The sequence below is a fragment of the Vigna angularis genome, chromosome 1, assembly GCF_016808095.1.
Source record: "Vigna angularis cultivar LongXiaoDou No.4 chromosome 1, ASM1680809v1, whole genome shotgun sequence".
NCBI classification, from domain to species: domain Eukaryota; kingdom Viridiplantae; phylum Streptophyta; class Magnoliopsida; order Fabales; family Fabaceae; genus Vigna; species Vigna angularis.
The window spans coordinates 14,565,054-14,580,458 of record NC_068970.1 but is presented as its reverse complement, the minus strand read 5'-3'; the positions used below and the strand labels follow the sequence as shown (position 1 = coordinate 14,580,458).

Genomic DNA, 15,405 nt, shown 5'->3' with positions numbered 1-15,405 from the left:
AAAAGACTAAACCCAGAAAAATATGAAAGAAACGTGTCAGGAAGCATTTGATTCAAATTGAAACCATCAAACTTCCTCGCATATCATCGCAAACCACCTGACTATAATGCCATATATGACCAAATATATATTTATCATTTTATCTTGGTTTCAATACCATTTCTTAAGTCAGTTGTTAATGAATCAGTCATCAACCCAAAATTGAATCCACAGAAGGCAGGAACGTTAAATCAAATAGCCTTCTGAATGACAGTTCAACAATCCTGATAATTCAGAGTCACCAAAACAGGTCTATACCTGCATTTACAACAATACCACACTCATCTAACATCAAGAATCTGCACCAAACATATGTAATACCCACAAGAATTAGCATTACATGCAGAACACACACAATTCATCAACCAAATAACAATCTAGTTTAAACCAAAATCAGAGCAAAGCAAGTCCATAAGCACAAATAAGTAAAATATCAATTCGATCTCTAGAGTCTCAACTAAAAAATGTACAATGGCTAACCTAAAAGGCAGGCCGGCATTCAAATGAAAATGAGAAAACCCAAAATTACAAGAAAAATGACAGAGCAGAACATGATGGTAGATCACCCTAAACCCCTAAACCCCCAAATACAATCATCAACAGGGCGCCAAAAGAATAGGGGCAGGGAACAATGACTTGTGCAGCAAAGCAAAAGAATCACATCACCATTCACCAAGAGCTCTTCTTGGAGTAAAATTCAAGGTACCACTTCACAAACTTCCTGAGGCCGGTCTCCAAATCAGTGGTAGGCCTGTATCCAAGGTCCCTGTAGGCCAAACTAATATTAGCATGAGTGAACTTCACATCTCCATTTGTTGGCATGGGAAGCACCTTCTTCTTAGCTTTCACCTTGAGAAGCTTCTCCAAAATCGCAACAAGCTCACTCACAGGCACAGGGGAAGTATTCCCCAAATTAAAAATCCTCAATTGCGCAGGCCCTTTCTTCTTCCCGCCACTCCCAGTACTCTTCTTGGCCGTATCCAAAGCCCCCAAACACCCCTTCACAATATCGTCAATGTAGGTGAAATCCCTCGCCACAGTTCCACCATCGGGGGACTCAAATATGGTAATCTGCTTTCCCTTGAGAATATCCTTCGTGAAGAAGAAATACGCCATGTCGGGCCTACCCCATGGCCCATAAACCGTGAAGAACCGAAGTCCAGTTATGGAAAGCCCATATATGTGGTTATAGCTGTGAGCGATTTCCTCGCCAGCCTTCTTCGTTGCCGCGTAGAGACTCGCCGGTTGATCTGTACGGTCCTTCTCCGAGAAAGGAACCTTCGAATTGAGCCCGTAGACAGAGCTGGAGGAGGCCCAAACCACCGAGGGCTGCGGGTTCGCGTTTTTGCAGGCCTCTAAAAGGTTCACGAAGCCTGCGATGTTGCTGTGAACGTAGGATCCAGGGTTCTGCATCGCGTAGCGGACCCCGGCCTGCGCGGCCAAGTGCATGACGTGCGTGAAGGGTACGACGTCGAAGAGCTTGCGGAGGAGCACGGCGTCGTTGATGTCGCCATCGACGATGAATACGCCGGCGCGGTCGAGGAGGCGCTGGCGCGCGCGCTTGAGGTTGGGGTCGTAGTAGCGGTTGAAGTTGTCGAGCCCGAGGACGCCGTCACCGCGGCGCTTGAGGGCAAGGGAGACGTGTGTGCCCACGAAGCCCGCGGCGCCGGTGACGAGCACAGTGAGGCTGGAGGAGGTGGAGCGGCGAGCGGATTTGGCGACGCGCTTCTCCCAGTGGGAACCACCCCAGGAGTCGCCAAGGGCGCGGCGGGGGGAGGCGGAGGGAGACGGCGGGGAGAGGATAAAGAGGAAGAGGATGAATGCGAGAAAGAAGGAGGACCAGAGAGTGAGCTTGGAGAGTGAGGAGTGGATGCGGAGGCGGTGGTGGATGTACGGGGATTTTTCTGGCTTCAATTTCCCTGGCGTTGAGGGCGCGTGGTGCTCATTCACCTGCGACATTTCATTCAACTACCACACCTTTCAATGAGCACTGCTTGAGTTTTTTTTTTATCTGATGAAGATGAGGAAGACGATGATGAGGGATACAAAAGGGTTTCTCTGATTACTTTTTCGTTTTTGCTTCTTTCCACCACCCAACTCAGATATCTGTTTTACTTATACCACGTTTCCATTAGGATGCTTCCAAAGTACACGTGGCATTTGTTTTTTAACTTAAGCTTCATTTCTTTATTTCTACATTGTACTCTTTCAAAATTATTATTACAAAATTGTATATATTTATTTTTTATAAATATTAAAATATATTTTTATTCAGAAACTAAAATCTAAAATTTTGTAAGGAAACCTATTCAATTTAATGTCTGGTTTTATTTTGAATAAAATTATTTCCTAAAATAAATACATGAAAGTAACGAAAAATTACATTAATATATTTAAATTTTAAATAATTAAAAATAATAAATGTAGATAAACAATGGAAGTTTAGTATGTTAAATTATTTCTCTTATTTTTATTTCATTTCCTCTGTTTAGTGTATTAAAGTGCATTTATTGCACTGTAGAAAGATGGTCCATACATAAATCCGTAGCAACTCGGCCCAGAAAATACAATCTTGAAGGATTTGAGTTTGGTTTCGAAAACTATTTTGGTAAATGCAATATATTTTTATTATATCTTCCATAAAACAACTAATGTATAAGGCAATAGTTTCAGGATCAGCTTGAGCAATAAACTCATTTGGGTAAGAAATCTCAGGGTATTGATAAATGATTCATTGCAATAGGTAACTGGTGATGAATTTCTAAATGCCACAAATCCACTTTCATAGATTATTATCACTGCTTCCTTTCCATATATTAAATATTAATGAATATGAATTTAAAATATGTCACAAATATAAATCTGGATAAAAAAGAGTTTTTAATATCCTCAAAGTAGCAACAGAGCTTTTATACATTCGAAAACAGCATTTTAACAGGTTGACAGATATCACATGGTAATGCTATATTAATTTGATTTTCTAAAATGTCATCAAATATTTTATTTTACATTTAATTGTAATCTTTTGTGCTAAACTCTTTTTGACACAATTTCTATATTATATTTGTCGTTCTTCTTCCAGGGATTAGGTAAAAAACATGTTTTCTAGCACCACTGAATACATTAAATTATAGATAATAGATATTTATTTATATTATATTATAATAAATTAAAAATGATAAGACCAATTTATGTAATATCTAAATAATAATATTTACACCCTAAATGTATATCTAGTTATCAATGAAACTAAATAATTTCAAAAGAAATATACATAATAATATAAACTTGACTACAAAATACTACAGAGACAATAAAATCTTCGTGACTATATTTCATCTCCTTTTTATTATTTGTGTTTTTGCCATTATCTACAAAATTATGAATAATGTCTTGTTTGTAAGGTGTAATCAAAAGCGGTCCTCCTCACATACACACATAAATAAATACCACTCTCAATGCAAATATTTTTGCCATTATCTACAAAGTTATGAATCATCTCTTGTTTGTCAAGTGGAATCCGTCTACGTCACATACACACATAAAGAAAATACCAATATCAATCCAAATATTTTTTTTAACTCGTTTAAATATATAGTATTTGATAGAACAACTACATCTAAAAACAACTCTCATGCATTTTCACCGTATAAAATAATTATGGCAGCTTATAATGAAATTCCATATTATATATATATATATATATATATATATATATATATATATATATATATATATATATATATATATTTTGCTTTTGGTGTATGGGATTCTCCCTTCAAATAATTTTGTTCATTTTCAATTTTATTTTTCTATGTGTTATTTAGTTGATTAAGTATACCATTTAGAAATACTCTTATACTCAAGTTAGTTTGATATTCAAATGATTTAGTAATTAATGTTTTAATAAATACATCACAAAAGTTTTTACAACATATTTTTATAGGTTTTTCTATAAGCTTCTAATTAGAGTTGGGTTAATCACGGTCTAATTTTGTTAAATTTAATCACTAATATGTTTGTCTTAATTGGATGACTAGTTATATCTGACCAACATTGATGTTTCATCCTAACATGGAGGATCAGTTTGGTGTAATTTGTTCAATATATATTAGAAAGTACATATACAATAAATAAATAAAAAATAGAAACAAACACTTGATTTAATAATAAGTACCATCTATAAAAATTATTCACAATTTCTTATGTTAAGGTGAATGTCTGTATTTGCAACAGAAAACCTTCACATACCTCATTCAACTTTTTCACCTTCGCATATCTTCACAATAAAACTATATATATTATCTACTTCTAATAAACCTAAACTAGCATATAATGATCCAACGAGCTCTTATCTCAAAAGAAAAATTGAGAAAAAAAAACTAAATATTTAATAAAAAGACTTACTTTAACACAAATTATAATCAATTCAAAATGTCTTAAATTTTATTTTCCTTTACAAATTCACTTCCCAGTGAACTAAAAATGTAAAATGGTATTAGTATTTTAAAGAAAAATATGAGAATACAAAGGAGTTTAGAAAGATGATGACGTTTTTATCAAATAACTATAATCTTAATATATATATATATATATATATATATATATATATATATATATATATATATATAACTTATATGAAAATATTTAAGTCCATTTTTTAAGTCATCTAATTAAATATAAGCTAATTAGGTCAAACAAAACCGTTTTTCTAAAAACACAAAAAAAAAATAGTGATGCGTACGAGAAGACATAAAATCATATTTATTTTAAAATATTATAACGATAGGTTATATACAGATAAAAAAAATATATTTTTCAATTAATTGAGTTATTGTTATGCTTTTGATGTAAAATTTTATTTATTCTATAATAACATATATTTTGTCATAGACATAAATTTATCCCATATTTGTTAGTCATGTAATTAATTATAAACTAATTAGGTGAGATAAAATTATCTTTTCAATACAATATTATCACTATAAAATAAATATTTATATTAATACAATATATATTTACTTACCTCTACTACATTGACGTTGAATTGATTGATATTTCTCTGCCAACCTCTCTGAAAATTATTTGACATTCAAATTCTCAAAAAAGTTCTCTCTCATGTCCTAAAATGCATATTTATTCTTTTATTAGCTATATATTGTTTACTTTTTTATAGCTAAATGCATATTTTTGTTTTCAGCAGAATTTTAAAAATGTTATTAATGTTTTTTAGACCTTTTTGTAAAAGTATTGCAGTAAGATGAAGAGATAAAAAAAGAAAAATAAATAAAAGATGTGATAATAGAGTAATGCACGTTTAGTTAGTTAAAGAAAAAGGTACAAGACTTAGCAAGGAAACAAGGTTTCCATATAGCAGGTGAAGTAGGTATCTTGTTTTATAATTTCAGTTAGATGAAGTACACTTTATTTATGGTTTTTCAACTGTTAATTCAGCAACAACACATCCAATTTTCTTTAGTGAGAATTAATGTAGCAGGATGATGTATGATGAAGATGCTACATTAGCCTTTGTAAATGTAGACTTTGGCCTCGTCAAAGTCTTTGTCTACTTGTGCTGACTTAATTATATTCACTTCAATATTAGAACTAAGGGGATGAACATATATTAATAGAATAATTAAAAGTGTATCATGTTTAATTAAGAAAAGTTATGATAATTTAAACATTTCAACACCATAAACAAATTTTTTTTTAAGCAGACAATTTTTATAAGAAAAGTTTGCTATATTTTCTCCAATTTTTTAACTTGTACATGGTAAGACCCGTTGAATTTGGCCTCCTTTTATTCTTTTTCTTTCTTTGCCATCGTTTTATTTTAAGAATAATCATTTTTTTCTATACAACTTTCTCTTTCTATTTTTTTATTGTACATAAGTTAACAAGTTATGGAAAAAAATTATTCGATGAAAACTTATTTTGGAATAAGTTTCTTTTTATTAGAAGATTTACTCATTTTTACTCTATTAGGTTTATTTGTGAGAATTTCATAGTTTTATTTATTTTTACTAGATATATGTCTTTACTCTACTAATTCATCATGTTGTAGTTATTTTAATCATTTCTATTATATTTATAGAAGTTTTGGTGTAGTTTTATTCATAAAGTTGCAATTAATTTATTGATATGAGAATATGACAATAATTATTGATGAAATTCTTATTTATGTGTTTGGATTGCATTAATTGATTTTAGTGCTTACATTAATTTTGAACTTGGACTAAAAAGAGTAAAAGTGATGATAGTAGTTAAAATAGGTAAAGAGTGAAACCATTTAGTTGAAAATTGTATTTTAAACTTGTCAAAAAGAATGAGTAGAAATTATTTTGAAATTTTTCGTTGTTTTTTTTTTTATAAAATTTGTGTTTTTTTTAGTATCTCATACGTGTTTTAAATTATCACTCACGTTAAGACCCTTAACTTCTTGAACAATCATGTGAACGTGAAAGTTATAATACTTTTAAGCCAAATTAATGGTTAAATTTTGTGACACAAATGCCACAATGCTATCTCTTCTATAAAATCTTTTTCACTTAACCTATAATTAGTCGTTCAGATGATGATATACTAATTAGTTGAATAAGCATTAGAAAAATATTATAATAATCAAAATAATGTACCACTCAAAGATATATATTTAACGAGAGCAAATAAATTAACATATCGTTCAAGTTCATTTGATGTCTAAACAATATGTCTTGAAATTCTTACATCAACTACAAATAAGACTCTTTTAAAGTATATAAACAAATGCAAATTTCATCTTAGTATTATGAAATTGAGATAGATTTAAAATTCACGATATTATTTTACTACACATTACTAATAAACTATTATGTACTTTTTTAATTTAATATAAAAAAATTCATATCAAAATATTATTATTTTCTATAATTCATTCATAGTGTCAATATCAACTCCGTGTAATATTTATTCTGTAGAAAGTTATATTATATAATATGTCTATACATTTTATTTTAATATAATATATAATTAAAATATTTAATTGATCATATAATCATTATACTGATAATACTTACTAAATCTCAAAAACATTAGTTTTTAATTACAACAAATATTTATTATATTTAACCATTTATTTCAACATTATAAAAAATATTACATAAATTTATGAATATCACCAATTTAATTATTATTATAAATTTTAGTATTAACAAATTTATTTATAATTAAATCTTATAATATATGTTACAATAAAAATTAATTAATTATTTATTTTTTATTTTATTAAACTCTATTTATATATTATATGTATAACTATATATAATTATAATATTTGAACATAATCATCTTAATATTTTTTTATTTAAATATAATAATAATTATTTAAATTTTTAATACAAGTTTTTTTAGAAAGAAATCAATATCCGTGCGTACATACGGTCTCAAACTAGTTATTTTTTTTAAATAAACAAAATGTTATTTTGAAAATATGAGGGTAAAGTTAGAAATTATGGGAATGCAAGAAGGAAAGACCAAAATATTATCAGGACCAAGGAAGTAATGGGCCCTATTGGGCATGGAAAACTGGGAGGAATTAATTAGGGAGAGTTGCTCCCTCCACCACCCCAAATGCTTCTTACACTTTCTCTTTATTATTTTTATTCTAAAAATACCCTACATTAATTTAACTTCTTCCGGTGTTATTCTTTAACGGATCCGTGGACGACATCCGTTTGTCGTTCCACGGATATCAACATCTGTGGAACACCGTGGAGCAGTGTATACATCCGAGGAGCAGTGTGTGGTGGTGGAGTAACTCGTATTGATATCCGTCCTTCTCGCCTTCCTTTATTGGCTCTACTACGTTTCATGATTTCTACCCAGAATCAATCATTTTATTTATAGTTCCTGTATTACTATTACTACTACTATTTTTCATCAGCGTTTTTCTTTTTTGGTTTTTTAAGTGTTTGGGTCCTGCATCCTCCAATCCAAGGTTTGATTTTTCTTGTGTGCTTACATTTTGATTGAGTGTTGGTCAGTTTGGATGGCTTCGTCGAGTGGAACATCTTTAGGGTCGTCTCTGCTTCAGAATTCGGGTTCAGAGGAGGATCTGCAGGGGTGATGGATGAGAGAAAGAGGAAGAGAATGATATTGAACTGCAAATCGACGAGGCGATCCCGAATGAGGAAGCAGAAGCACTTGGATGATCTGACATCATTGGTGACTTAGTTGAGGAACGAGAATCACCTGATTCTGACATCAGTGACCCTCACCACCCATAAGTACTTGGCGGTGGAGGCGGAGAACTCGGTGCTGAGAGCACAAGTAAGCGAGTTGAGCCAGAGGTTAGAGTCTTTGAACGAGATCAACCACTTCTTGAACACCACCAATGGTGTCTTTGGGCCTCCGGGCCCATCTCCAACCTCCTTCCTTGAATCCAGAGGGTAGTAGCACCTTCTTCAACAACCCTTTCAACATGGCATATCTCAGCCAATCGATCATGGCTTCTGCATATATGTTATACTTTAACGAATGTCGGTGCACGGATGTTGACATCAGTCTAAAAATCCAACGCATATTCAGATCCGTTTAAATATTATTGAAGGGTATAAGAGGAAGGGAGAAGTGCAAAACGAAATGTGCGGTGGTGGAGGGAGTAACTCTCTTAATTAGGCTAACCCGAAACAAGTATAAAAAATCAAACTTCGTAAAAATGCTGATGTAAAACTCATTTTTAATTTTATTCACATTTAGATTATCCGTCTTCATTTATCAACTAAATAATATCTTTAACACAAGCTTAGCAAAATTTAGAATATAAATAAAAATAATTTAATAATTCGAAATGTTTAAATTAAATAAATAACAGAGCGTTATATATATATATATATGAAATTCGATGGAAAGAGTTTTTTCTTTTTTAATTTGGTTTCTTTTCCTTTTTCTAAACTTATAATCAGCTATTCTTTCCCTCCAAAATCCTTGCTTGCTTGCCCTTATCGTGCCTTCATGAAAAAAGCAACTTTAGACAATCTAATCTATTGTCATTAGTTATAGTTCGTTCAATTATAATTATCAATTGAGTTCAATTAAAAAAAAAATCGAATCTATTAATCCATGTCTTGAAATAATTAGTAAATAACAATATTTTATTAAAAGTTAAGAGAAAATGTATTTAACTCATTACCAATTCATGCAAATAACTCCAAAATGAAAATATTACAGAGAAAAGAGAGCCAACGAAACATTATCCAAACAGTGCAACACACGGCACCCAATGGCAAAAAGGAAGAATGTAAACAAAACGAATTTAAAAATTAAAAAAAAATATTTTGACACAAAAATTTTGATAATATTTTTATATAATACACATGTAATTTTTTTATTGATTTATTATTATATTAACGTATTTGAAATCTAATATAAAAATAATATGTGTATTGTATTAAAATATTATAAAAAATAAAATCTATTAAAATATCAATAATCTTTAAAAATTGAAATATCTCTTTCATCCATCAGAACAAGCAATAGTTAAAGGCACCATCTCCATGGTGGTTAGATGGCGTACTTTCAACATACTCTAGCAAAATCTTGTAGTAAAAATATTGAGATAGAAAGAGATGATATTGGTGAAGTATCTGGAATATGTAAGAAAGAAGTAGAAATACATGTGGCATTGGTAATCAGGGATTACCGAGTGTTAAATACAAATATATTATATTAAATTGTAAAGGTGTGGGTTGGAGAATCGCGGGGTGGGGATGGCAACCAGAGGTGTTTTCTTTTTTAGAACAATACCAAATTTCTCTGATACATCTAACTCCTCTCCTTGTGGTATTGTCCAATCAAATAAGTGTACAAGTGTTGCCAGAAGATACAGAACTGTTCTCTCAGCCATTGCTATTCCTGCACAAATTCTTCTTCCAGATCCAAATGGGAAATAACTGAAGTCATTGCCACTGAAATCCCACTTTGCATCTAAGAATCTTGAAGGGTCAAATTCCAGTGGTCTTTCCCAAATGGAAGGATCTCTATGAATGGCCCAAACATTGACGAAGACTCGAGAACCCTTTGGGATGGTGTAGCCTCCCACATTGGTGGTTTGACTTGGGCTATGTGGGACTAGAAGTGGAAGTGCAGGATGCAATCGAAGAGTTTCTTTCATCACAGCTTGCAAGTAATGCAACTTACGAATGTCAGACTCTTCTACCATTTTATCTTTTCCAACCACAACTTCCAACTCTTCTTGGACTTTCTTCATTACTTCTGGCTTCTGCATTATTTCTGCCATTGCAAACTCAATTGTGTTGGACGATGTATCGGTTCCCCCTGTAACCATATCCTGTTTATGTTCATCAGAGATTTGCACAATATTAATCATGAAATTATCCAATCTTATCTTTTTTTTCTAACATTAATAAGATGCAGTGTACACGATTTTGTTAGGTTTTGAATACGGATATACTTACCATTGAATAACATTATTCAGTTAATTCATCACTTCCATTTTCTCCTCTCAAATAATGGTAAAATTTAGCATTTACAAATCATATTTTTCTTCACCTCAAATATATTAAGAAAGCGTTTATGTACAACTAATAAGAGTGTCAAACGAAACAGTATAAGGGTGGTTGTTAATTCCTTTAAAACCAAGTCTTATTTTTTTTATCTATTTAATATAATATTTTTTTCCATATAAATTGGATTACAATAAGATTAGAGTAGATACCTTTTCAAACTAAATTAATTTATTTTTAATTTTCTTTTTATTTGTTTTGTAAATTTTTATCTCACAGTTTTCGTATTATATTTATTAATATAATTTTTTTCTTCTTCAATCCAAATATATTTCTGCTATGTTGAATATTAAAAAAAATACATACATTTTAAAAATTTTATTACACCAGAATAGTTTTTTATTATATAATAGAAAAAGAGGCAGTTTTGGTAGAATTTATTCTATATAGATTTTGAAAAATAAAAGTTAATTTATATTTTCTTCTAATCTATTATTCTAAATAATATATAAATATTAGTTTTATAAGAAGTTATTCAAAATAATTTTTAACTGTAATCCTACTTTAGATGTATAATTTTATTATTTTAAAAAGTTAAAAATATAATATATGTTTATAAGTCCAGACATTACTTATATTTAGATGCAATTACAAAAACACATTTTTTGAATGTTTTTGTGTTTATGAAAGTTTCTGTAAATTTATTTTGATAAAATATTTTAAAAAAAGTATATATAAATAAGTTTTTAATTTATTTTTAGTTTTGACATCTAAAATATAATAGTTACATTTTAATTTAAAAAAAATGATTTTTTTCAAAATAATTATTCATTAAAAATCAAATATAAAACATTGCTAATATAACATAAACATTTTTGTGTATCAAAATTAAATAAAAATATACACAATTTTATAAAATTAAAAAATAAAAAACTATATGATTCTGACTAATAAATATAATTAAGTTACAACATAATATCTTAACTTAACTTAATAAACCTGATAAAAGAAAATTCATCAACTGACCTAATCCATAAGACTTTATAAATATTTGATTTGTGAATTTTTTTCAAATAATTTTCAACTTTAAAATTAGCACCAAATTTTATAAGCTGAATTAATTTGACAACTCTATAAATATATTAAAAAAACTCGTTGATGTACAACTAATACGAGTATCAAACGAAACAATATAAATATGCTATAAATTTAAAAAATATGTGGGTAGGCCTAAAATGATGGATAACTCACTTCAGAGTATCGTCTTAAATACTAAAATACTATAGTTAATACCAAATAAGATTACTAATACTAAAATAATCAATATTTCCGTTCTTTTTTCTAATTATTTTGATCTTAAACAATATTTTTGCTCTTTCATTCCCTTATTTATTTCTTCATTATCAAACGTCAGTTAAACCAAATTGTATATAACACATAATTAATTAGATTTTATAAATTAAAAATCCGACTGTATATGAGGTTAAAGTTAGTAATTAATGTGACAGAGATGGGGTCGTGGGTAGGTTTTTCAATTAATGATGTCTGGTGCAGTTGAGAGTTCGTAGAAGGAAAAAGACGTGAAAAAATCAAACGAGAAAATTGACCCAAAACAAGAATTGGAAAGTGTAGGAAAGTACCATGAGTAAGGCCTTGAGGTGGGTCATGGTGAATGGCGTCTTCGAATCAACGTCTTCGGAATCCTTAAGATCCAACAGAAACTGCAGAAAATCCTTCCTTTCTTTCTTCTTCCCATCTTTTTCTTCACCCACCTTCACTCGTTCACCAATCATCTTTTCAAATATCCCATCGAACCGTGACACCAACACGTTCATCTCTTTCTCCACACCTTGCAAATCGAACCGCGCCAACCTGGGAAAAAAATCCGACACATTCGGCTTCCCCAGAAGCTGCGTCGTCTCCGCCACCAACTCCCTGAACTCCGCCCCCAAAGTTTCCCTCTCCGCCCCTTCCACCGCCCCGCCCCACATCATACTAGTTATCACATTCATCACCGTCAGAAACCCCTGCTCCCCCACGTTCACCGCACTCCCCGCTCGACTGTACAAATACGACACCGTTTTACGCACCTCGTTGCGCCGGAGATCGTACACGGAGTCCAGGGTGGTGTTGCTCAGCATGTTCACAGTGCAGACTTTCCTCAGCATCCGCCATTCGGCTCCATAGGGTGTCCACGCTATGTCAAAACCGCCGTACGTGGCAACCCTCCCGGCGGCTGGGACGTCGCGGTTGGCGAAAACAGTGTCGTGGTCTTTGAAGATCTCGCGAGCCACGGCCGGTGAAGCTATGACGATGGCGAGCTTGCTCCCGAGTCGGAGCTTGTAGATTGGGCCGTGGATCTGGGCCAAGGCGGCGAAGTAAGTGTGAAGCTCCGGTTCAAGAGATAGAAGGTTCCCGAGGAAAGGGAGGCCCGATGGGCCCGGTGGAAGCCTCTGAGTGTTGGGTTTGAAGAAGTAAAGCCATGCGTAGCAAATAACAGTAGAAAGGACACAGAAAAGTAGAACCAATGTTGAGAGGGCGAACATGGTGATATTATTGTGTTGAAATCTTAGAGAGGATATTTGGAGCAATCAGAAGATGAGAATGGCGACTACAGAGGTAGTTACAGTACCGTTGCTCTTCTAATGCGAATTAATAAAGAAAAATCTTAGCATGGCAATAAAATCTACAAATGAAGACAAATATGAGTGTTGTCTGCCCTACAAGGATGGGCAGTGGTGGATAACGGAAGTAGCTGGAGGCTACAAAATGATCACATAAATATCATCTTTAATATATATTTTTTTTCCAAACCAGGCAAATTTGAAGCCTAAAACATGGAATTAGGCCTCGGTCACAACATAATAAGAACACGTTTTCTATTTTTTATATGATTTTGCTAAGTCGTGGGGACCGCACGATATTTTATTCAGATTGAAAATTGTGAGGGGATGCACAACTTTCATTGTCACAACACGTTGTCACGGCGATAAACGACTTTTAATTGGTCTCATTTGTGTGTGGACTATGGTTTTGTAATTGATTACAATATGTAGTAATCGAATCGATTACTAGATGATAATTATGCTTGTTTTGAGTTATTGGTCTTTCTTCATAGTTTCATAGTAAATTGAAAGTCAACTAGAAATAATATTGTTATGATATGAAGCTTAACTTTTTAGTGAAGTTGGGTCTAAAGAAGTTCAGGATTCCACTTTAGCATTTATTTAAGTTTATGAATCTTGGATTCCATTCGTATCAATTTATATTTCCCATTGATTTTTTGAAACAATATTTTATATTTTCTTAACTGTTCATTCTTATTCTTATATACTATAAATTTTTTAACCTAAAGTTTGTGTGGCAATCCTCGTGAACATATGGTATCTCGTTTCATATTATTTGAATTTGTATGCATTCTCCCTCCTCTAAAGTCTACATAGAATTTATATTAAGATGAATGTATAGTATGTTTATGTTACCAGTGACTTTTGATCACGATAGAAGCAAACGTGGTAGATGATGTTAAATGCAGTTTGTTCTTAAAAGTTAAACATTGGTAAAATTGTGGGACCTTCCCCTTTCTCATAATTTGTGCTACTATGGTAAATTTCATCATATTTAGGGCTTACTATCTTTATTTATTTTTTCATTTCTTTGTTATTTTATTTTATTATCTTCAGATCATGGAATTTTGGGTCAATATAAAATGTTTTTCAAAAATTTATTTCTTGTTCTTCAAAGTGTGTTCCAAATGTAAAAGGTTGACTTTTCTAAATTTAAATTCTGGAATTATGAAAAATAACTTGTAGAAATTAAAGTACGAAGTCAATTCTTTTACTCACTTCCATATTGTATTGGAATTTAATTTACAGAAAGGTGAAATAAATAATGTACAAAGATATCATTTGGCTAAAATAAAATCATAAAATGTTAATAAATAAAAATTATATGCAGAATAATATTATAATTTTATTTAAAATATAAACGAACATATTAAAAGTATAATATTAATAAAAGTAATAATAAATTAAGAAGAAGAAAAAAAAAAACCAGTTATAGGCAAAGTTCTTCTTAGGAAACATGACTTTTAGTTGGGTCTCAAAAAAACAATCTAGGAAACATGACTTTTACGAGAGGAATTCCGGTCGTAGAAGAGATCGATGATCGAGCATGCACTTCTCCAAAAAGAAAAAAGAGCTAATTACATATAGTTAATCCTTTGTTGAATTACATGTTGATGCATGAGTCTTGAATTGCATGTTTTTTCACATGAAGAAGAATATAAAAGTTTTATGATGAATTATATACAACAAAATTCATAAAAGAAAAGATGATATGTGTCTAACAAAACATTAGGCTTGTTAAACTGTTTATTTATAATATTGCTAACATATTGATTTGATGTAAGAATCATATGAAAATGCTATGGCCGAAAAATATGAGAAAGACAAGTAAAAATAACCTATAGTATATTTGGATAGAAACCAGTGGAGATAATAAGAAAGGTAGAATTTATGGCATTGGCTACAACTTGGATCTTGGTATTAATTAATCCATATGTTTCATCTTCAACCGTTGAAGGTCCCTTTTTCCAAAATCCAAATCCAACAACTGATGAGAAATCACTACATTGGCTACACAAGAAGAAATCACTACATTAGCTACACAGTTGCAAGCATAAATGAAGGCACAATGAGAAATACAAGCAGTTATGCAACAACAAATGCAAGAGCAATGCAATATTTTAAAACAGAATTATTGTTAGCTTTAAAGAAACAAAAATGAAAGTGTGCCTTAAAGAATCAAAAACTTTATTTCTATTTTAATTGTGTTGATACATTCTAATGTTTTTGTGTCC

At 31.2% G+C, this 15,405-nt stretch overlaps 2 protein-coding genes and 1 pseudogene across 2 annotated transcripts; 1 reads left to right on the top strand and 2 right to left on the bottom strand.

Annotated features, from left to right (window-relative positions):
* Positions 1 to 399: 399 nt before the first annotated feature.
* Positions 400 to 2,125, bottom strand: LOC108323883 (UDP-glucuronate 4-epimerase 5). The gene has a single exon (XM_017556694.2). The coding sequence runs from the start codon at positions 1,996 to 1,998 to the stop codon at positions 709 to 711; it is 1,290 nt and encodes a 429-aa protein (XP_017412183.1). The 5' UTR covers positions 1,999 to 2,125; the 3' UTR covers positions 400 to 708.
* A 5,906-nt stretch (positions 2,126 to 8,031) lies between these two features.
* Positions 8,032 to 8,617, top strand: LOC108329191 (bZIP transcription factor 11-like; annotated as a pseudogene).
* Positions 8,618 to 9,648: 1,031 nt separating this feature from the next.
* LOC108335612 (geraniol 8-hydroxylase) lies at positions 9,649 to 13,176 on the bottom strand. The gene is made up of 2 exons (XM_017571640.2): positions 12,185 to 13,176; positions 9,649 to 10,369 (listed from the first exon to the last, which is right to left on the bottom strand). The coding sequence occupies exons 1-2, from the start codon at positions 13,088 to 13,090 to the stop codon at positions 9,743 to 9,745; spliced, it is 1,533 nt and encodes a 510-aa protein (XP_017427129.1). The 5' UTR covers positions 13,091 to 13,176; the 3' UTR covers positions 9,649 to 9,742.
* Positions 13,177 to 15,405: the final 2,229 nt, after the last annotated feature.

Coding starts and splice junctions, on each gene's coding strand:
- LOC108323883 (XM_017556694.2), bottom strand. CDS start 1,998: ATGTCGCAGGTGAATGAGCACCACGCGCCCTCAACGCCAGGGAAATTG.
- LOC108335612 (XM_017571640.2), bottom strand. CDS start 13,090: ATGTTCGCCCTCTCAACATTGGTTCTACTTTTCTGTGTCCTTTCTACT. Junction 10,370..12,184: donor ACCTCAAGGCCTTACTCATG/GTACTTTCCTAC, acceptor GAACATAAACAG/GATATGGTTACAGGGGGAAC.